This window comes from Zingiber officinale, chromosome 11A (assembly GCF_018446385.1).
Source record: "Zingiber officinale cultivar Zhangliang chromosome 11A, Zo_v1.1, whole genome shotgun sequence".
Taxonomy (NCBI): Eukaryota; Viridiplantae; Streptophyta; class Magnoliopsida; order Zingiberales; family Zingiberaceae; genus Zingiber; species Zingiber officinale.
Window position 1 is genome coordinate 86,707,921 of NC_056006.1, and position 24,406 is coordinate 86,732,326.

The following is a 24,406-nucleotide window of genomic DNA, read 5'->3' on the forward strand; positions in this document are numbered from 1 at the left end:
GGGAGATTGTTGGTCCCCATGGTTGTTTTGATGTGATCAACCATGTTAGGTTAGATTCTGTTTGATTTTGATCACGGTGTCTAAGTGTGTAAGAGCTTAGGAGCGCAGGAAGTCGAGCGGAAGATGCAGCTAGCGAGAAGGATGGCACGGGAAGGAAGCTGACGGGCACGGTGCATTCGAAGGACGAGAGAGCTGCGGAAGAATACACCGGTGGACGAGAAGAACGTGCGTGGCATTAGAGGGACGAGAAGCCGGGGTGGAAGCCTGCTCGAGGAGAAGGCCGAAAATTGGGTGGTTCGGGTGAGCCCTATTTCGGTTGACCGCAATCACCCAAGCAATCGAGACTTCGGAAGCTGAAAAGGAGAAAAAGAGAAGTTGGAGCTATTTATACCCTGCAGCATTGAGGGCGACCTCATGGCGTTGAGGGTGCCCTCAACCCAATCTTTGTGACCGTTGGCATGCGGATAAAACTTTATCCTCTTATCCCATTGGAGGCACCCTCAACCCCTTTGGAGGCACCCTCAAGACTCGAGATAGGATTTCCATGAGCTATAAAAAGACCCCTGGAGTTAGGAAATAATCATTCAACTCAGTATTCAATTTTCTAACAACTCTTGAGCTCTCTAAGTGTGTAAAAGGCTTCTCCACCTTCAGAGAAGAAGATTCTTAGTGCGATGTTCAACCGCCTTGAATTAACAACCATGTAGGTTGTACCAAGTCAAATTGTTGGGTCTCTTATTTTTTGTTTCTTTTATTTTATTTGTTATTATTTTATTATTGCTATTTTAGAGTTGAAAGATCGAAGAGGGTATTTTCTTATTGTAGGCAATTCACCCCTCCCCTCTTGCCAGCCCCGCTGCACCAACACTTGCATCATTGTAACCATTTACAATGAGCCTCTCATCACCTCCATATATCAAGAAATTATCTTTATTTTTTCTCAAGTATTTAAGAATATTCTTGACCACGGTCCAATGACTCTCACCTGGATCTGATTGGTATCTACTCGACATGCTAATGCATACAAGACATAAGACGAGTACATAACATTACATATATATATATGATAGATCCAATAACAGATGCATAAGGAATCTTCTCCATGCTATCCCTCTCCTCCTTAGTAGAGAGACATTGAGCCTTCAAAAGGCTCACACCATCTGACATTGGTAAGAAATCTCTTTTAGAATTTTACATAGCAAAACGATTAAGTATTTTATCAATATATATATTTTGACTTAGACTAAGAAATCTATTAGATCTATCTTATCTTGATACTAAAATATAAACTACTTCATTTAAATATTTTATTGAGAAATAATTCTTAAACCAAATCTTTATAATCTTTTATTGAGAAATAATTCTCAAACCAAATCTTTATAGACAGTAGGATAGAAATATCATTTTGTATGCATAAAAGTCTTTTTATAATCATATGAAAATTATAATATTTTAACCTGCACAACAGAGGTAGGTAGAAGTGGTAAAATAGGTACTTAATTTACACATAAATATTATTGGAAATAGTAAAAAATATATATCTCTTTTCTATATTTAGTCAATCATATTTTTTTTCTAAATAGGATTTTTAATTCTCTGACTTCCTGAATATCCATATCACTAACTAACAATACATATAGATCATCTTTTGCTTTCTCCTTTAATCTGTCTATTTGTATGACTTCTATTTGTATCTTGTCATGGCACAACTCACAAGTAATAGTGAACTATTTAGGATCTATTTGTATGACTTCTATTTGTATCTTTTCATGGGACAAGTAATAGTGAACTATTTAGGAGGGACTATATCATCTTCTACTCCAATGCATATACATATATAGAGCAACCATAATTTTTTTATTTTAAATAAAGAAAATAATAATCATGAGTGAACAATCAAATCCATTATGTGGGGAAAAAAAACAAACAAACTCATAATTAAGATCCACCATCTTCACGGGGGGATCGTCTCCTCCACTTCTTAATCACTAGCTATATATAGTTCAAGGAATGTTAACTTGAATTGAGTTTTTCCTCAACGCCGCCGACAATGACCGCCGCGGTTAAGGCTGTGGGTGCAGCCTGATTTCCCTGATGGCGTCACCTTTCCTTGCGGGAGAGACTGCAACAGCAGCTCGCCATCGACGACGTTGTAGTACTCTCCATGCATCCCCAGCGGCCTCGCCGCCACCATCAGACATATGCTCGCTACCAGCAGCACCAACACCAGCTGCTTCTTTGAAACCATTACACCGGCCATTCACTACTTGTCTAGCTCAACTCAACGGAGAGAAGGAGAAATGGAGAGAAGAATTGATCAATTAATGATGGTATAATTAACTGATCTACCAGTGTGTGTATATATATATATATATATTGAACGAACTTGTGCATGGGTTTTGAATTTGAAGTCCACGCACAACATATTGCTCGTTCAACAGGCAAATTAAAAGACTCGTTCAAAACGCGGTTGTTTCAACTTGAAACCTACGACGTTTTCATTCTTAATTCGATCGAGTTCGAGTATAAGTCATGATTTTAACTCAAGTGATGCGACTAGTCTGAAAACGAGGAGCGATCGCATGAGGAAGGATTGCTTCATTTGACCGGAATCACGAGAAGGTCGAGGTTGATGGTTCTGCGAAAAGGCAGCTGTTGATGAATTCAACCGATTGAATTGACTTCTAAATAAACTCATTGCAAATTAAGATTAGAAAGAAAAAAAAACTCGCGAATGGTAGATTGGTGATGGGGAAAATTATAGATTCAAGTACCAGAATAGAGTTTTAATGGCTGTATAGCAAATTCTCTTCACGATATTTACTCTTAATGACAAAGGTTCTCCGTGAAAATCTTTTACTCTACTCGCTTTGTCGTAACATCAAAATGCAACCTAAAAAATAAATAAATAAAAGAAATCACCTATCAATTACTACTCATTGTTGAAGTACCCAAACGAAAATGAAGTCGTATAGAATTAAGTACCATTGCCCTCTGGAATATGATGAATAGTATACTTGCGTTGATAATTTACAAGGGTTGGTCTTTCTCTCGAACGCAAGTACAATAAAGGGCCTAATTACATTAGTTTTAAAGCATATGTTAAACATTTACATTAATATTGTACAGTGATAATCAGGTTTCTCAAAGGACTAAGATATAGGTAAGGTAGCTCCGTATAAAGCTATAAAATACTAGTTCTATAAATCTTTTTGAAGAAGTCCTCTTCCTTGCAGTACTGGAAAGCCACCTTGTAGACTTCTATAAGAAGTTTGGGGAATCGACTTGCAAAGTATGAATCAAATCCTTCAGGAACAGGTCCGAGAATTTCCTGGAAGGAATGGGAATTATTTAAAGGATTCATTTGAGCTATAAAAAAATGTAATTTTAAACAGGTATCACATTCAATACTGTTTTCTAAAGTTTAACGAAACACACAGCCAATGTTAACTACATTTGTGCGAGTAAAAATGACAACAAACATTATGTATTTGAGAACCACCCTGCCAAAAGAAGAATAAAATTGTGCAGATCAACAAAGTTCTGTTAAGCATAATGCTTAGGTTTGCCATTGAATCAATGACCGTATACCAACAATCAAGGCTTAAAGATCAAGAGAGGAGAAACTAAATAGAATTATCTTCCTGACAACAGAAAGGTAATAATATGGACATTACTTGGGTGGAAAAGCACAAAGATGTAGATATATCTGCAATGAATGGATGCATTAAGCAATATAGAATGGTTGAAGAAAAAGAATTTACTGGAAATCAATAGATAATCCAAACTAATATATTGTAAATCAAAAGTATTGCCGAAACTGAGAGCCGCCAATAGATAGATTGACGTTGCGTGGCAAGTCAAAAGAAACACTTATTTGTTGCTTTGTCAGAATTTTCATTGATCTTATCAATTTGAAAAGAAAAAAAAATTGTTAGATATTTTTAATTTCTTTTATGCAAAATATTTCATTAATTTTTCATGGAAGTTTATTTTCTTTTGATTATAAGCACACGTTATGTTTATATAGTTTTCTTCTTTTTATTATGTGTAGCATAGTTGAGGCTAACAAAAATATATATGAATAGTATGAACCATGATTTTGCTAATTAAGTCTATATTTAAAAACAATGGCAATATAAGTTGTTTTTTATTATTATTATATATATATATATACACACACACACACAAATTTGTTATGTTGGGTGACACACGCGGAGGCACCTCCCCATGTGAGAGGTGCCCACGTGTGTTGTCCAATATAACAAATCTCTCTCTCTCTCTCTCTCTCTCTCTCTCTCTATATATATATATATATATATATATATAAATATATATAGGATAAGCAAATGGTCTTTGTTATTTTGTGTTAATAAATATAAAATTTTAATATGATAAGAGCAAATATACAAATCTTTATGATGTGAATGGATTAAAGACGTCATTCTTAAACAAATTGTACAAATATAATATTATATTGTTGGTTCAATCACTGACTATTTTTTAACCAAAAAGAGACAAATCAAAAAGACTTCAACCTAGAATGACCCATTAAAAGAGAAAGGCATGACAAGTTTTCTGAAAATTCGTACTCTGACAAACAACGTTTTCATGATAATTATGTTAAAGAGTAATGCAATTTCAAAAAGAATCGCATAAATACTTAACTGAAACAAAAGTCATGGCATGTGACAAATCGATTTCAAAGTTGGAAGGAGTTGGAAGTAACAAACCTGGAGAGGTTTGGGTAGCTCCCTATAATGGTTCAACTTGTTTCTTATTACTCGAAGAAGATCTCGCATGCAATCAAATCGATATTTTCGATAACGACCCATATCTGTTATTAATGCAACGTCCAATTTTTCTTTCCATTTCCCACCAAATGCAGCTGCTGCACTATTTTTTAGTGCTTTGAGAAAATCTGATTCATTCTCTCTGTCCTCCAATTCAATTCTATCACTCAAATCTCGTAGAAATGAGAGTCGTGTCTCAGAACTCCAGAAAAGAGGATGATGCAATACTTCCACTGCATTTGGCCTGTTCATATCAAATGATGCTATTATACAAAGCAATGAACATGGAGAGAAATGACCGCAGTGCAAATTAATATTAAATAGATGCAATTAAGAAAGCAATGAAAATGGGAGAAAATAATTATAATGAAAATTAAAGAGTCAAAAAATTTCAGCCTACCTCATCTGCGGGTCAGGATGTAACAATTGACAAAGTAGATGTTCAGCCTCTGGTATATGATCGACCAAAAAGAGGTCCATGTGATTCTTCACAATATTTGAATCCCTTTCAAAGTGATTGCCAAATGGATGTTTGCCTTTGGTGATGCAAAAGAACAGAATACAACCCAAACTGAACAAATCCACAGCTCGTGTCTGACGTCCATGAAGGAGTTGCTCTGGAGCTTGCCAGCCTGAACTACCAGACCCTGGTTACGTCAATACAAACTTATTCTTAGTCCACTTGAAACATTATACAAATTAAAGAGAATCTATATTGAATTACATTCTGCACTCACCAGTGGCATTACGACTCAAACAAGTCATGTCTTCAAGCAGGCGTTTGCTAATGCCCATATCAGACAGTTTGGCATTAAAATATCTATCATTGCTTATTAAGACATTTTGAGGTTTTAGATCCCGATGTATGATTCCAAGTTCATGAAGATGTGCAAGACCAGAAATTACATCTCTGTATTACAAAATGGAGCACAGACAGATTACAAAATGACAATAAATAAATAAATAAATAAATGGCTTAAAAATTTTGAAATCTATATTATCAAAATTTGAATAAAAAGAGCCGAGGGAACCTATGTAAATAACAATAACCATCCTAAAGTTATGCATGTGAAAAAGGCTTCCCACAATGTATAGAATACATCAAAATCATTTGACAAAGTTGTTCAAGTGTACTTTGACAATGAGGATCTAAAGCGTTGGACTGATAAATTCAAATACTGTGTTGGAAGGTTGGTGTGACATAGACTTGAACCAGGTTCAATATTAAGCTGGCCAAGTAATAAAATTTGTAGTAAGGCTCAATATTTCTTTCATAATAGAAGATATAAAGTTGCTAAAAGATTCTTCACTATAAACAACTAAAGTGCCTGATTCAATCAAATGAGGCAAAACTCAGCTGCATGTTAAGTTATGTTTGAACTTTTGTGCATGTCCAGAATGTCCTAGTAAGTGCTAATTCACAACTCTTCAAAGTTCTCTAGCTATCTATGATCGAATAAGGAAAAAAAATACTTGATATATTTTTGTTGCAATAAATCAGGATGCACAGTTAAAGTGAAAGCATGTTTAAGAACAAGAAAGGAAATGGGGGACAGCAACAAACTCCAACCTCATAAGTTTTAAGAGCTGAGAGGAAGGAAGCCCATTAGCACTCCACAAAGAAAATTCCTTTCCAACATTTTTCACCAAGCCTAACTGAAGTTTGCGCTCAATGAGAGTGTTTGAAGTTCCATTTCCCGCATATTTAGAATCTGAAGAAGACTCTGAGCACAATTGTATTAGATCACTTAGGCTGCAAGTACAGCGCTCCAATGAGATATAGACAAAATCCAGATCTTGTTCCACCCCGTACCACCGAACAATATTTGGATGCCGATCAGATGCAATAAGATTCTGAATCTCTTTAAGAGCCACATCATCATGCACACGAAGGAGCCGTTTCACTGCGACTGGTCGGCCATCATAAAGTCCTTCAAAGACAACTGTACCATTGCTCCCTCGGCCAATTTCAGTATTTGTAACAAAGAGTCTCCCAACCCAACGCCCATCACTACTATCATCTGGCTTTGTGAGGTTTATGAATGAGTAACTCCTATTGTCTTGAATTTGACTGTGTCCAACAGTTTCAGTATTTTCTCCATTTAATACAATATTTTGATCATCAATATCACTGCTGGTATAACTTTTAAAATTTCCAGCTTTCAGGAGTTTTTTTCTCTTGGAAAGCACAGATTGTTTTTGTATTGAATCATCATATTCTTTATTATAATTCAACCATTTTCTCAACCAAAAACCGGAAAACATCAATAGAGCAGCGCAAAATAGAATCCAAAGCCAAATGTAACCTTGACCGTTAATAAATTGCAATGGCAACCACAAATTCATAGGGGCATCAGAATATTCACTTGTTGAATTTTCCTTTGGGTCATCTAACAACTTCTGTGATGCATTGGGAATATCTTTTCCAGAACTCGGTCTAAAATGTTCAGCAGGTAAACTTGGTCTAGCAGCAATGCAGTTTCCCAACGGGCATGCTTTTGGAGAAACAGGTACAGGTAAGCCTTGTGTTACATCCAAAGAGGCAAACAAAACATCTGGTTTTCCAGATAACTGGACAGGGACTGACTTGGAAGCAGTAAGAATTCCCAATGAACAATTATCAATTGCTTCACATTCAGACGATTGCACAACATGCTTCCCAGACAACATTCCAGCAGTTGGTTTAGATGGGGCAGGTAGCATAAGCTTTGGCTCAGGTGATTGATCAGCTTCAACCTGAATGTAGACAGGAATATTCCTTTCAGTCATGGCGGGTAGTTCCGTCCCATCATCCACAGCGGGTGGAAATCCAGTCCCAACATTATAAGCACTTATACGAGAAATCATAACGCTCCACAAATGATTGTTTATCTCATAACTGTCGAGAAAATAATCTGTTCTTATAATGGTTATGTAAGTTGCATTGCCAGATTCTAATGTGGATGCAATGGACTGCTCTCTAGCAGAACGCACTCCAACAGTTGCCAAATTTAAAGGGTCCATGTCATTATAAATTAACTCCCCACTTTCTGCATCAACCACATAAAAAGTTGATGTCTTTGTTCCAGTAGTGATGATTGATCCTTCAACAATAGGTGCTCGCTGGACACATTCCTCAATGGACCAGCTATGCTTCTATATGAAAAGAAAGAAAGCATAAAATAATTCAGTTGAATTTGCCAATCACATAGGAAAAAATAAAAACTAGGAACGTTTAAATTTTAGGCTTCACAGAGTGTATTCTACACTGAGCTACCAATCTTAATGGGAATGATTTGAAGCTTGAAATTGCGATTGTAAAATATATATATCAAAAGGACACTAAGAGCGTACCCTTTTCCCAGAATCCTTGCTGTATTCATAGAGTTCCCCATCGCCATCAGATGACACAATATATTCAGGATCAACAATTGAAGGAGAATGCCACGAATATGAAAGCGGCTGACCAGTCAAAAGCTTCCACTGAGGTTTCTTGGATCTATTCATGAAATAGATAGTACCATTTGGCAACGCGAGGAGGAATTTATCATGTTTACTGCATCATATTTGCAAATGTATTAGCAAATGCCCAATTATTGAGGCGCGGCAAGTTTAGATGCTTAGACAAGTTAATATGATTAAACGCAAAAGCTTAAGACCCACATTTTCGTCAGTGTTAAAGAAGCTTGGTCTCCATTACCTCAAAACTGATGCTAAAGTCAGAACACACTAGAACAATAATAAGTCAGATCTTTGCTTAATTTAAAAAAATCAAAAGAACAATCAAACATACAAAAACACGCATAAATGCAGAAATGTTCGCCTATTCACATGAACCCAAAATCTCCATACTTACTTTTCATCCAAACTCAAGATCGCTCTCTTTCCGGGACTTGTTATAGCCGTCGGGAAGGGTACTAGATCATTGGACAACGGGCGGTGTCCACTCTCGTTCTCTGCATCAGAGACCTGGACAGCAGGCGAAGCTGAAAGAGAAAACCGATGCGGATAAGAAGAGGAGGGAGAACAAGAAACAGCTGCTGCTGCATCTGCCAGCCATGGTTCGCCCTCCACCGGCGAATCAAGCACCGATGGCGTCAGCACGCCGGAGGTGAGAAACCCCAAGACAACCACGGCGAAGAAGAACACGAGGTTCTTGACCGAGAGCCTCATCGAGCATCGAATTGAGAAGACAGGGAGGACTTGTTAGTTGGCAGGGGCGATCAGATCTACTCGGAAAGCAAAATAAACGCAGAGGAAGCAAAACTTTAGGGCAACGAGATGGATTCGAGGAGCGAAAAGAAGGCGATTCCTTGCTCTCTCCCTCTCTCCTCCTCCTCCTCCTCCTCGTCTTTCGTCGCCTCCTTGCTGCCGCCGCCGCAATTGGAAGGAAAATGGGAAGCGTCGACACGTTCCGTGTTTATCCCATCACAGAAATGAATCGCGGATCCCGTAAATTATTTTTGGTATTCGAAATATACGCATTTGACTAAGTACTCACTAGGTTTACACAAATGCTCGAGCCATAGATTTTTATGTTCGAAATATACTTGTTCTATTTTTAACTGCTCCATATTGCAGATTATATGCAAATATTCGAAAAAAAAATATTTCAATATAATTTTTAAAAAACTTAAAATATTTTTTTTTAAATGATGCGCTTGAGCTGGTAGGTAGGGTCCAATTGGGCTCCGTCTAGATGGTTAACCTGAAGTCACTGATTGAATCTGAGTCGGACCTGACCAACTGATCCGTTTCAATCGCGTTGAATATTCATCGACCATATTATAGACGTGAGAAACGTTAAGTAAATTTGACGGCTGATATTGTTTGATTGTTTGTCATGGGGCATCCTGTCAGGTCAAAATTTGGCAAGAAATTTTATTATCTCCTGATCCAATATTTGCATTGGTGGGAGATAATGATCCCATTTATTTAATATATAGAGTCATTGTCTTCCATCAATTCAAGTTTTTCTACTTAGAAATAAATCAGGAAAGATGATCTAAAGAATCCCATCCTTAATGATGGACCATTAACATGATGGTACCATTATTTTTCTTTTCATCCTGGATGTAATTTAGAAATATTTTTCATCATGAGGAAAATATAGTATGCCTTAATTGATATTGAAACTATAAATATTAGAAGTTTGTTGAATGATTTACCTTCTCAATTTTTAGTTTTTAGTTTTTATAATTCATATATCTAGTAGTGCTATGGTCCAACTAATTCTAGGAGTGACTAGTTCGATCTTACGAAACTTTTCTACTAACCATCAAAATAATTTAGCAAGCACATATGGGTTATAACGGACGGCTCAGTGTCACAAATTTTTCAAACTCTCCGAATGTAATTTATCCTGGGTGAGATTGGAACTCTAATTATCTAGGGAGTTCGTCTCATCTTTTACCATCGCACGATAACCCCAGAGCACTGTTAATTTTTTTTTATAATCTAAATATTCAACTCTTCGAACTGATTCATCATAGAGATGACCAGTTTGGCACCATGAAAATTTTTCACCAACCATCAGGGTAAACATGGAAGTATGAATAGCTCGTCATTCCACAACCAACATTCCAAGGTTGTCTTCCCACTAGAAAAAATTAATTTCACAATGTATCACAACTACGAATTGACTCATGAATATCTAGTTAACTATAGAAGCACTCTATGATTGCTCCGTAGTATGGGAGGCCGTTCATCCTTGATTTTTCTAGTATGATAAATTCAAAATTACAAATGATTTATCACTTTGTGTTAACGCTTAAGGGTTATCATTCTACTAGAAGAAATGAATTTCACAGTATGTCACAATTAAGAATTGAAGTATTTTACTATTGCATTGTAACCAAGGCAAAACTTAATGATAATCACTCATCTTTTATATATATATATATATATATAGAGGTGTGATCTCCTGCGCGCTCACACAGTCCGCGACTGTGCATGCGCAGGAGATCGCTCGATTTTTTTTATTTTTTTAATATTTTAAATTAAAAAAATCAATTAAAAAAATTAACATTTCCTTATATAAATTTCTAATACATGAATATATCCCCTCAACATATTACAATACTCAATAACTATTTAAATTAATTTTATTTTAATTTTTTTTAAACCAAACACTATAATCTAATTGGGAAGTCTGAACCCTAGAGGTAAAATCTAAAAAAGAAAATAGTTTTAACACTATAACTTAAAGCCTGAACCCTATAAATAAAATCTTAAAAAAATATTTTAATTACTTTTTAATTCATAGATAAAAAATAAAATAAAAAAAGAAAAAACAGTTGTTACCAATTTGGGAAGACAACTTCGTGTATATATATATATATATATAAAAGACATAGTAGGTAGGTCCACGATTCTAAATATGATCAATTTGGGATTAGGATTGTAGAATGATCCTAAAAATATCTTTAAAATTTAATTTAATATTTGATTGAAGGATTAAATGGATAATGAATACTAAATCACTTTGATAATTCATTAAATTTATCTTTAAAATAAATTAAATCAAATTAATAATAATATAATAAATAAATATAATTTATTTATAATTTTTAAAATTTATATATATATATAGAATAATTTAATTAGGATTAAAGTCTATTTAAATTATTTTATTTAAATTAGGAATTAATTGAATTAATTAATTAATATTTTAATTAAAATTCTAAAGTTTTTAACCGCCGTGTCGATGCTTTCATTGTGTCGATGTTGTTTTTTAAACTGACGCTTTTGCTGCTCCCTCACCCATACACTCACTATTCACCCATGATCGTGTATCCCTATCGTCGTCCTTGCTAGCCACCAATCGATGTCTTCCCATCACGAGTAATTAGAGAATAGCTTTGCCCACCTTTATAGACAATCCCAGCCACAAGAAACTAGTGAAGCTTAAGTTCGTATGTCCCCATCCGCAAGCCGTCGGTGTTGCCTCCTCTACTAACGTTGTCTATGGTTCCACCAATGAAGATATTGTCCATGGTTCCGCCACCGATTAGAATCATTTGTAAAGTAAGATCTTGTTGAATTTGTTGAATCGTAATGTTTGTTTTCTTTTAAAAGTTAAAAGCAAAGTACGTAGCGGAAAGTAAGAATTCAAAAACCATAAAAACACAAGTGGTTTTTACTTGGTTCGGAGTCTTCGGCAACTCCTACTCCAAAGTCCAGGTCTCGCAGATCTATTGATGGTCAATCCACTAAAAACCTCTTCAGTACCCCGGAAGAGAGAATCAAGTACAAGAGACCTAGGTCAAGTGCAACACACTACACTTGTCCTTTTGTAAAAAATAAATATAGAAAATAAATATTACCAACACTTTTATAAATTGTAATAGAGCACTTCGTGTTGATGTCTGTTTGTCGGACGCGATCAGAACTCTTAGGAGTGGTCGTCGGACTCAGCAACTTCACTATAGAGTAGCAGCAATAACTAGAAGCAGTCGGAAGCTCGAATGTACGCGTAGTAGCTAGAATGTTCTTGATGATCCAAGGCCTCCTCGAAACTGCCTTATAAAAGGCTTGGAAGGTGCCTTGCATAAGCATGGAAGGCGCCTCTAATGAGGCAAAATCAATCCCGAAGTGATTGGTGTCTATCCTTGACTTCATCCAAATTTCATCCAGTGGAAGGCGCCTTCCATAACCATGGAAGGCGCCTTCTATGAACAGTACCGATGTTTTGGGTACTGTTCACCCGAAGGTAACTTTGTTTCTTTGCTTGCTTTCTTACCTGGTATCAGATATCTAAATTCTTTTCGATCCTTCAATTGGTATCAAAGCCCGGACTGTCAGAAGGTTTAACCGCCAATTATGCACAAGAGCTATGTTTTGATTAAGTTATGCAAGTACAATATTGACCTCGAACAAAGAAAGTGGGGGCTCCTATGTTCGGATCAAGAGGATCAGACGCCAGGCAGGAAGTCCTAGTTACGGCTAGGTAAGGAAGTCCTAGTAGGTCGGGTGGACCGAAGTGTAGGAAGACCTGGTAGGTTGAGAATCGGACATGGGAAGCTTATGGTCCATTGTTTGAGGGGGGATTGTTGGGTTGCAAGGTTGCAAACATAGTCCCACATTGAAAACACATGAGAAAGATCATAGGTTTATAAGAAAAAAGATATCTCCATTGGCATAAAGCCTTTTGGGTAGATCCTAAGAGCAAAACCATGAGGGCTTAGGCTCAAAGTGGACAATATCATACCATTATGGAGATATCTAAATTCTTTTTAATCCTTCAGAATTCACCAATCTTGTACAATTTCAACAATTATATTTCGATTACACTTCGAAACCCAATTCTCAATCAATCTGGATCAATTTCCTACTTCAGGATCCTACGATCCATTTTGTGATTTTATAAACCATGCTATCAAGTATCCAGATCTTATTAGCCGATTAATCTTGGAGTAGACGGTCCTATTGAATGCAATTTTGAGGGTCCATGTGACCATGTGTTTTAATGTTTGGGCAAAGAATTTAAGTTAGATTTACCTTTGTATTTGATATGTGTATTTGAGTTATGCAGGTTTGTAGGATACACATTTGACTCAGCTTGATGACTTCGGGTCTGGTGAAGGATGGAGCATCCGAGGGACCGTGGACAAGACAGCAAGGACAAGAGCTGAGGGAAGCGCATTTCGAGACATACACGAATGATGACATTGGGGCAAGCCGCAGGCTTGAATGTATCCGAGAGACAAGAGCCAAAGGAAGAAGGCTTGAAGGCAAGAGGTCAAGGTTGTGAAGAAGAGTCAAGTGAGTCATGAAGATCCGAGTGTTGAGAGATTGTACTCGGGGCGGGAAACCCTAGGTTTAGGGTTTATCAATCGATTAGTGGTTGTACTAGTGAACAGGTGTAGTCGACTGGGCAGTCGATTAGGCAGTCAACTGGGAACTAACATAATGCCTCTGTTTGTTTTGCTAGTGTGGAGCAATCAAGTAGTAAAATCACCAATCGACTGATATCGAGCCGTTTGATTGTAACGATCGAATTTCCACAGAGAGTAGTCAACTAGTAGGCGGGGTTTTCCAACCCTTGATCTATATAACCAAGGCTTGGGAGTTTGGTTAAAGTTGACGAAATTAGTGTTGATTAACTCTAATTAGTAGGCAACAAGTGCCCTAGCGTCTCAAGTATTCTTGTGAGAGTTGTGATGAGATTTCTCCACTCACAAAGAGCTACGTGAGCTAGCCGGAGATTTCTGGGGAGTCATCCATAGACGGATCAGGATCGTCCACCTTACGGACAGTCATGAAGTAGGAGATTTATCTCTGAACCACGTAAATCGTTGTGTTAGAGATTTTATGTTCTTCTTTATTGTTTAGCTTTGTTTATTTGTATTTTTGCTATGCAACTAACACGTGTAGGAAGAGAGAATCGCGAATTGGGGGCACCGTCTATTCAATCCCCTTTCTAGTCGGCCATCGATCTTCAACAGGTCCGACCCCTACATCCCACTCACCAAGTGAATCCAGGAAACGAGTCCCCGTAGCTTGACGACCTGGCACACCAAGTTTTTAGCACCGCAGGTGTCTGAAATTACGCTGGAGAATCAAACTCTCAACGTCGAGTGTATCCACCTTACCTCTTGCCAACTTGCTATGATTTGGGGGAAACCACTCATCCTTTAGTTTTTTAAAGTTGGCACTAGATATCCAACTTACACAGACTAATTCTAGGAGTGATAAGTTGTCCCACGAAAATTTCCACCGACAATCACTCATCCTTTAGTTGTAGCAAAAAGTGATAATCCTCACCCTGTGGCCCTTTAGGATTGCTCTCATCCTTTTGTTCAACACATTTTTTTCTCACTCCAAGGGTCCTTCCAGGACGGCTATATACGATCTAAAATTAAAGTAAATCACAAGGCTAGTTTCCTCCAACACAGTAGCCCTTTGCATGGGATTAAGTGACCCGTGATGCATTTTGCACATGCTGAGAATTAACCTCATAACCTCCACTCATCCTTTAGTGAAGTAAAAGGTGATATCACTCACCCCAAGCAACCCAGTATCGTCGATCCCAAAATCATGGTGGGTATTTTACCCTAGTACAACAACCCTTTGTGTGGATCTGCTTGTTCTTTAGTTGTAGCAAATGGTGATTATGCTCACCCCAGTAGTCCCTCACAGCTCATCCCCAGGTTACGTGAAGGAAGGTAAATTACGGGATCTACTTATAACCGACCACCAAACGATTAGGGGTGAGAGGAGTTTTTTTCTGAAGGCATGTGTCCATTGGGAATTGATCCCGACCCCATTGTAATGGAGACAACTCCGCTCATCATTCAACTATAGTTGTTGTTACAATCTACACTAACGATTTAACTCAGATTTTGATGAATTACAAGCGAGTTAAGTTATGTATTTTTGTGATCTAATGCATTTACCGAGCATGTAGGGATTGACGGGTCTAGGGGATCTAACACCGGACTAAAACCCAACTAGGTCTGAGGATCCGATAGTTGGTGCAAAGTCCAAATAAGTCAAAGGGCCAACCTGATATCTAGCGGGAAGTTTGGCTCGATCCACGAGGCCTAACAGCTAGCTGAAGTCCAATTGGGTATGCAGACCTGACAATTGACGAGAAGACCTGATGGGTCGAGAGGCTAGTCAATAGATTGCAAGTTGATAAGTGAAGATAAGTCAATGGAGGAGAGAGTTCCGGTGAGGATGAGTCTAAGTTTGTTCTTTAAGTGATAGTCCAGTTTAGGTCTATTTAGGACATCTAAATTGATATCATGACTAGTTTTTTGTCGTCCCCTCGGGGCGGTGCGATGGTTAAGACATGGGGTGTTGCCACATGAGGTCTTGGGGTCGAAACTCGGCGTGACCAAGCATAACCTCCCCCATGTCTTGGTCATTTGCACTAATGGCTAGTAGCCACCCGTGATTTACCTCCTCCGTGTTGGCCTAGGGACGGGTTGGCGGGGGTGCTGGGGGCGAGCGAATCGCCTTTTTTGCCACATGACTAGTTTTTTGTCTTGGTAAGACAGAAACTAATTAATACTCTTATTTTATATTTATGCTAACCCGATTTTGTAGGGTATAACTTATTTCTAGACTAACATATTTACAGGGTGAAAAAAAATACAAAAAGCCTTGGATGAACAGTGCTCGAGGCGCCTCTTGACGGTTGGAGGCGTCTCAGAGCAAAAGGCGCTGAGGGCCTCCTGGCGGTTGGAGGCGCCCTGGATTGAGGGTTGGAGGCGCCTTAGAAGTGTTGGAGGTGCCCTCGCGCAGAATATGAGGATCGTAGAGAGTGGGATAAGCTTGGCGCTTGGAGGCACCTCGAAGATGATTGGAGGTACCTTCCAGGGGAAAGAATTCGTAGACAGCGGAGTTTATCGACTCCGAAGTATAAGGGATGAAGCTTGCAATTAGAAGCACTTAGGAGGTTATTGGAGGCACTCTCAGCAGCTAATAAAAGGAGGGTTAGAGTAACCCTTCTCACTCATCAATAATCAACTCAAGTTAAGTGCTACAAACCTTCAGAAATGTTCATCTGCCACTGAGTTGCTCCTCCGAGTTATCCGACCATCTTTGGTAGACTGACAACAACACACAAACACACACAACCAAAAAGTTGGTAAAATTTAATTAAGTGTTGTTTTCTTTATTACTGGTTTTAAAAGGGAAGTGTATGTTGTTACATTATCCCTATCTTTATATTTGATTACCTCTTCCGACAATTCTGAAAGAGAGATTTAGTGGATTATTCGTCGATAGGTCAACGAGACTTGGGTCTTGGAGTAGGAGTCTTCGAAAACTCGGAACCAAGTAAAATCGATCGAATTTTCCTTGTGTTCTTTTTAGTTTAAATTTTCTGCCGCGATTTTATTTTAAAATTTTAAAATAACTCTATTTTCAAAAATAAGTGATTTATCCCCCCTCACATGTGCTCACGATCCAATAGTAGCAATTCGAAAGATGAGTGGGGTTGTCCTATCTAACTCTGTCCTATGACTCGATTGACCATTGCTTGCAACGATGGCCAATCATATTTACAAAGTGTTGTCGGGGACTCGCCCCTCACTCGGTTTGTCTGTTTAGCAAAAGAGCTCCATCGGATCGAACGTCTAGTCTATTTGATCAGACCATAATTTTGATCGGCTGGACTACTCGATCGAGCTAGTTAGTCATGTCATCTTCGAGTGACTAAGAAGTCTTGGGTATGGAGAGTGCTGACTCATCTTGAGTAATTCATCAATGTTGAGTGTCTCGACGTTCGATTGACTCATCGTTCTGGTTGGACAAACTCTTGGCCGGGACAATTGAACGTGCTGGCCTTGAACGCTAACTCTTCCCTGACTCTGACCTCCATGTCATCTGACCTTCTTGGCTTTGATCCAACTCGGAGGCTCCGTATCTTCTACCATATCACCATTTTTCAGTGAAACATACATTGATGGCCACCTATTTTGAAAATTTTATCATCGAACGAACCTACTTTAGTCTGTAATTCCCTGCCACTTCTACAAAAATGTTATGATTTGCCAATCGATCTGGACTGCCTTACCAAACCTCACCAAATCATTCCTCCCCTCAAAATTGTAGCGCCAGAGCAAACGCACCAATCAGTCGAGAAGACCTCGACGGGCATTACTTAGTTGAGCACTATGTCCAAGTCGTGCACTTCGTTTTATATCTAAAAGACATGTGAAAGTGGATTATTTATTTATTTATTTTCTGATTTCTTATGGTCCAAACTTATTTTCTTTTTCGTGTCTTTTGTGTTAAGTAATTAGACCATAAAGATGGCATTGCGGCATTGCTTGGTCACATGGTGGGTCATATTCATAATCAAAGTCTATTATGTCCATAAATATATTGCACGACTTGCTAGGACTCCATGGATGACGTAGAAAACATGAGATTTTTTTTTTATTTTGATTATTGTATGTATTTAATTAGAGAGTAATTTTAACGTATAGACAATAAGAAATTATAGTCTTTGGCATTGGACAACATGAATCTAGAGTTGTAAATGTAGGATCCTCTTATGTCTTCGAGAGATTCAATGTCTGAGTTGGAAGCCCCCTAAATCAAAACTCAAGTTGCCTAAGGGCAAAAGTTCAATGGCACTAAAGTTAGAGACGAAACCTCAAGTACTCACATAAAAGAGAGAGGTCCCCAAGTACGGCCTCCGTCCTCGTTGATTATGGCTTCGCCTTTGCCTTTCGCTTTTGCCTGCGCTAGGTCCCATTTACCCCAGCCCAGATCCTCTGATACCACTAAATTGTCACGCCCCCAAAGGAGTCTCTGCCAGACAAAAATCCGGCAGCACCTCCCCAGTACCGGTGACAATCTGAAGCATCACTACAAGCAAAATACATCAGCCACATGCGGCTGGAATATTTATATACACAACCACGCAGTTATAATAACAGCCCACACGGCTGGAATGAAACAATCACAACCACGCAGTTATATATAAAACAGCCCACACAGCTGTACCAAAACACAGCGGAAAAACGAAGGAAAGCCCACACAACACAAATAAATACAATGCATGCCGGCACGGCTTAAACACAAATACAACACCAAAACCATAGGATAGCCACATGGCTATACGCAAATACAATGCCAAAAATAATAAAAGAATATACAAAAGAAAATAAGCACGGTCTTCGGATGTGACGTAGGACCCGGCAGACAGGATACTCCGAGCGACACCAACCATCTACAAGCTACCGAAAACATAAATGTATACATGCGGTGGTGAGTATAGGTAACTCATGGGTAATAGAAATGATAGTGCATGGTCCATAAACAAAACATGGAGATCAAAAGTATACAGTAAAAAAAAAAATATCATGCATACTATCATTACTTGAGAGCAAGTTCTTCCACTTAGATTCATACATAAGGATTATAAGATTGCATCTGTGACAATCTAATTGATATCGAGAACAATTTTTTCTTAGAATAAAAAATACAACAGTGACTACAGCATAATCATCGCAAATACATGTAAAATAAATGACATGTATGCAGCATGACAACCATATGCAACAATCATATCGCAAACAAATGCAACATACCACAAACACATGCAACTAGTATCTACTAGGCATGTATGCAAATATATCTCCAAAGATGCACCACGCATCAAATGCCAATGTGCATGCATGCTCCATGGTCACCCCGCCACCTCTCTAGACACCACGACCCCTGTATGGCCGAGAGGCTTGGGTCCGTGACAAACCGTACTAGCCTCCGCAAATAACCGCTATAGGCGGCAGGCGGACGGTCCGCCAAGTAGTTATATAACTACATAGCATAAGGGTCCCTGACCACTCACATCTCTAGCCCTCTGACTACTGAACCCTCAAGACTCACTACTCCAGAGTGGTCGAGGGGTACAGAATACTGAGCAACTGAGTAAGCGTGACAGGACTAGCTCCACTCCAAACTACCACTCTCCAATAGTGGCCGAATGGACGGCTAAAAAGACCGACAACCCTCTCAACTACAAGGGAGACGATAGTCGTCAGTATGACATGAATGATGAACATGATGATATATATATATAATCATGATACGGACACCGTCATCATCCATGCCACTCTAAATCCACCTAAGTGTCCCACAACATGAGTATAATCATCATGATACCTCCATATATCCCACCAAACATACGTATATAACTACACATGCATAGTCCACCAAAAATCTCCAATAACCTCAACAGACACACCTACACAACCCCACGTGTACAATCAACATGTATCCTCCAGTAAAAACACATCAAACACGGGTATAAACCACATACATACAATCAACACAACTCCAATCATCACACCGGACAGAAGTATACACGACATACGGATGGACAAGCCTCATATGAATACCACCAACGAAGTAATCCCTACCATACATACTCTACATGTACACAAATACCACAGAGTATAGATAATCCAAAGTGTAGACTGTATAAGAATCAAATAGATCATCACAAGGGTCAAGCATCGGTATCAAGCAGGAAAGCAACAAACGAACACGATATAAGATAAAGCATCCTAAACCATCTCAGAAAACCATGCACTAAGCTCAATAAAATCTACATAGAGGCAAGGAAGAAATACCCGCCTTAAAGTGTAGATCGTGCCAAGTAATCCCGTGTCGAGACGCTCGTCCCGAACCCAAGTCCTGCGATCAATATATATTTTATTTAGCTAATTTCATACGATTCAAATAGCTAAATAAAATTCCTAACCCACTAGGATCACTCTAATCAAACCTGATCTCTGATAAATCCTCCAAATAATCCTTAATCCAACTCCTTCTAAACCAAACATAATCCACAACCATCAATTAATCCAATCAAAACTCCTCATGAATTAATCCAATTCAATTAGTTAACTCTTCTTGTTAACATGCTTCAATTATCCAACCCATAACTCATCCAATCCAAAAATCCATAATCTAATATCAATATGAGTTAAATCAATACATCTACTCACCACTTATAATCTAAGCAAGCATAAAACCCTAGATTCCTTAGAAAACCTAATTTAGCATCATACTAATGAGAATACCATAGGTACATCACTAGAAAACACTCACCTTGAGGTATGGCAACAAACCCAGTAGCTCAACAGCCCTCTACCAATCTCTGCACACAACCACCAAGAATTCCTACATCAATTCTTTCCAAGGTCAGTCCAGGAAACAATTACACAACACTGAATTTGCTGGAACCCTAACAAACAAGATCTTTCTCACCACAACAACCCCTTACCTTCACACCCGTGACCTCCACAGCTTCAAGAGTTGGAGTGGCAGTGATCGGCAACAGTGCAATCCTCCAATATTTCGATCTGATGCCTTCATCCAATCCAGAACAGGAAGAACAGCTAAATGGAGACAATTGAGCAAGATTCGGAGTTAAAACAAATCCAGATGAAACTTACCTAGACTAATCGTTCCCTGGTGGTGGCACTCGATCGAGACTCCAGTACACGGCGAGGCAGCGAGGCCGTGGTAGTGCGACCAACGATCAGAAGAGGTTGCGAGAGAAACACATCGGGTGGGGGAAAGAGTGGTTGTCGGCGACGAATCTGAGCTAGGGCACAGCTTCAAGAACGGCTACGGCATCCCGTGGGTCGATGGATTCCAGCATCACGAACGGGAGAGGGAGGAGGGAGACGGGGCATCAGCAATCGGGATGGAGAAGGAAGGTCCGGTGGCGATGGGCTGGACATCACTGGCGCGATCAAGAATCGCCGGCATCACGACTGAGATGCGATGGGAATCGAGAATGGGAGGAAGGAGAGAAACGCCCGTAGCTTGTCTTCCCTCCTAAGCACTCCACCATCAGCCACGCCGGCGACACCGAGATAAGGAGGAGGAGGAGAATCGCCGGTGAGGATCGGGACGAAGTGGACAGGGGAGGAAGAAGAATCGGGGGAAAAGAGGGGTCCTCGGCGCTTATAAGGTAGGTTACTGTAGCATTAATCCCCAAACCTAATTTAGCTTAATCAAAGCCTAAGTCCACTCCTCAATCAATTCCCACCTTTGGGTATTCCAAACAGACCTCCTCTGTACCCAGAATCTATCCCCCTAAAATGGGTCATACAGACTCCGTTTAAATCCCGAAAAATTTCTAGAAATTCCTGAAAAATCCAATAAGATTTTCCGTCCAATAACATTTATTATTTAATTTTGTGGTATTTTACATTCTCCCCCACTAATAAAAAATTTGGTCCCCAAATTTACTGGTCAACTCAGGGACCCTCCTCCAAGGTATCCACCAATCAACATACTCATATGCCACTCATCCAAGTATCATAAACAAATCTCCAACCCTAGTATCATAAACATATCTCTAAGCATGACAATCCACCTCCAAGTGAATAGTGATGACTTTGTGAGCTATGAGCTCACTCTGCTCCTGTTACTCCCACTCTGCAATCTAGCCAACTGTGGATAAATCAAACACCTCTAAAATCCAAAATCCACTATCAATAAATCCTCCAACACATGATAGAGCGCTCAAACTATCCATCACTCTAAGATGAAAATCTATACTAAAGTAAAGCTCCTAACCCAAAGTCTGCTATAACCTCAGTCAAAACATGATGTGAAATCGCTGATCTCCATCCAATATAACCCTCAGAGATATACCATAAGGTCCGGTAATCTCTCCACAGTATAATCCTAATACTCAATCCAAAAGAATCTGTCCCACAAATTGATGGCTAGGGAGCAAAGTCGTCACCCAGTAATGAATACCCATACCATCATATCCTCTCCATGTCCTGGATAATCCCACAACAAGATCCGTCAAAACATGCTCCCAACTCCACTCCAGTATCCAAATCAACGGAGATAATCCTACTAATCTCTGATGTTCAACCTCCACTGGCTGACATAATAGACATCAAGCTACCAAGTCCGTGATGTCTTTCTTTATATCGTTCCACTAATAAGAGTGCTCCAATGTCTCCACACATCAGATGTCACCCGAATGTATCGCAAACCCATATCAAGGTGTTTCCTGCAGTAACTCCTCCCGGATAAGAAGTGACTCGAAAACACACACAATCGCCCATAGAAAACAATGAATCTCATTCTCATTACACGAGAATTCTAACTACTGACGCAAGACTGTTTCGCTCATGCTATATCGAAACTGCACCAAATTCCAGGTACAATACCTCTGTGTAGAGTGCAAATCCGTCTACACTAGAAAGTACTACTAAGATAGGTGCAGCTATCAAAACTGATCTCACAGACATCTATCCAGGAAAATTCCATACCCTTCCGAACAATCCAATCAATGGCATAAATGCTGGAGGAAACCCTCAGCTAATCTCTGATAATATCCAGCCAGACCACGAAAGGAACAGTGGACCTCCAGTATAAACTACGCCTACTCCCAACTGATAACAGCCTCTATCTCCTGTGGATCCACCGATATCCTCTACTAAACACAACGTGTCCCAAAAACTCGTAAAAGACAATCGCAATACGTACTACTAAATTCACATATAAATGTTCTCGTCGAAACATCTCTAGAACTATGTGAAGCTAGTGTACATGATCCACCTCGGATCGGGAATAGATCACAACATCGCCAATAAAGACAATGAAAACTGATCCAAACCCTATGAATACCAAGTACACTGAGTCCATGTAAACATCTAAGCATGGCATGCCTAAACGGTAACCCCAAGGACTCATAATGTACGTACCACAGGCTTACTCCACCATAAGATCATCAACAACAAGTCTGTAAACTAATGACCAACTACAATCACTAAATCCCTAAATATCACAGACACATCACTCCTCATGTCTCTATCAACCTCAAACACCAAATAGTAGACCATCAAACTAAATATCCACCAATAGATCATCAACAAATAACATATCATCACACCTGATCTCTTAATATCTATCAATCAAAATCATCCTCAACATCAATCAATCATACCGGATAGTCTCCTACACAAAGATAGAGAAAAACGAAAGCATCCAACCCTCAACACCTATTGCCAACAAACTAAATGTATCCATATAGTCTGCCAAATCTCATCATCTCATCCTTTCTGATAATCAAATATCCACAGTAAAAGAATGTCAATCCAAAGTCATAGGGTCACACAACTCGCTGACTAAGTGTCTACCTAACAAAGAGATATATCCACCACCCTCATCATCATCCTATATATGTCCCTCAACAAATACCGATAAAAGGTCAAACCCTCTAATATGAGATATAGACTACAAGATCTGGTAAAATGATCACGTGGTCACGGTCTTGAGCCACCTGATAGAGACAATGTTAGCTGAGTCGTCTAACCATTGTCTTGTACCCCATCAAACTGCGATTTCTCCATCCTGAGGCTCAGCAACCTCCAGTATCAAACAATGAACACAAAGATAGAGGAACGCTACAACTAAACAACTGATCAAAATATCTGTCAATCGACGCTCTACCCTCAAAGATCATCATATCCGAATGTACTCTCCAAAATATACCCTTGTAACGGTTGTATCTCAAAGTGTTAAGCACGTAGCTTTACACTTTTCCACACTGTGCGGTATCCTATCTGAATGTACCTTCTAAGTCATCCTACCAGTACAGACGGTCCATAGTCAAAGTCCCCATGGAATCGGATACGACAATCCTCTACAAACCGACTAAGCCGATAATGGTATACGGCCAATTCAGTCCTTTCTACACCGGTACAAGTCACGTACTCAAGTGAGTCTCCCAAATATCTAACCCAACACAAGTAACCCCAAAGATCAAAATCTCTAAAAATAGAGTATGACGATACCCTAATGATCGAACTGCTAAATAAATCGATCGTCAACTAACTGATCTAATAAGGATAAATCAATCCTCGTCAAAAGCAACTAAGGTAAAATCGATCCACCCCTACCCAAGTCAAGGAGGGTAATCTACTAACCTAACCAACAGGAGTAAATCAATACTCTACCAACAGGGTCAATATGAGTATATAAATACCAACCACTATCCAGCTAATAATAACCTGGACTGGTATGTGACCCTAACTCTCAACCAACTAGTCGTAGTAGACACTAAAACAACTAGTAGTATGATATGACGAATCCCCTGAGACTGTAAAACGTTAAAACGTTGATCTCCAGTA

General features: G+C 39.0%; 1 protein-coding gene across 2 annotated transcripts; it reads right to left on the reverse strand.

The window, feature by feature from the left end:
* Positions 1–2,970: 2,970 nt before the first annotated feature.
* LOC122032061 (serine/threonine-protein kinase/endoribonuclease IRE1-like) lies at positions 2,971–9,227 on the reverse strand. Of its 2 annotated transcripts, XM_042591315.1 has the most exons (8): positions 8,629–8,770; positions 8,436–8,501; positions 8,127–8,328; positions 6,364–7,928; positions 5,531–5,703; positions 5,194–5,440; positions 4,734–5,037; positions 2,971–3,331 (listed from the first exon to the last, which is right to left on the reverse strand). In XM_042591315.1, the coding sequence occupies exons 3-8, from the start codon at positions 8,277–8,279 to the stop codon at positions 3,185–3,187; spliced, it is 2,589 nt and encodes an 862-aa protein (XP_042447249.1). In that variant the 5' UTR covers positions 8,280–8,328; positions 8,436–8,501; positions 8,629–8,770; the 3' UTR covers positions 2,971–3,184. The 2 variants fall into 2 exon arrangements, with proteins under 2 accessions (XP_042447249.1, XP_042447247.1); XM_042591313.1 differs by lacking the exon at positions 8,436–8,501 and having other exon boundaries at positions 8,629–9,227.
* Positions 9,228–24,406: the final 15,179 nt, after the last annotated feature.

What these genes read in the sequence shown, in the direction of transcription:
- LOC122032061 (XM_042591313.1), bottom strand. Translation starts at nt 8,945, where the DNA reads ATGAGGCTCTCGGTCAAGAACCTCGTGTTCTTCTTCGCCGTGGTTGTC. An exon ending in ATCTTGAGTTTGGATGAAAA is followed by an intron (nt 8,329 to 8,628) that starts GTAAGTATGGAG and finishes AATATGATGCAG; the next exon opens with TAAACATGATAAATTCCTCC. An exon ending in TTTGAGTCGTAATGCCACTG is followed by an intron (nt 5,441 to 5,530) that starts GTGAGTGCAGAA and finishes TGACGTAACCAG; the next exon opens with GGTCTGGTAGTTCAGGCTGG.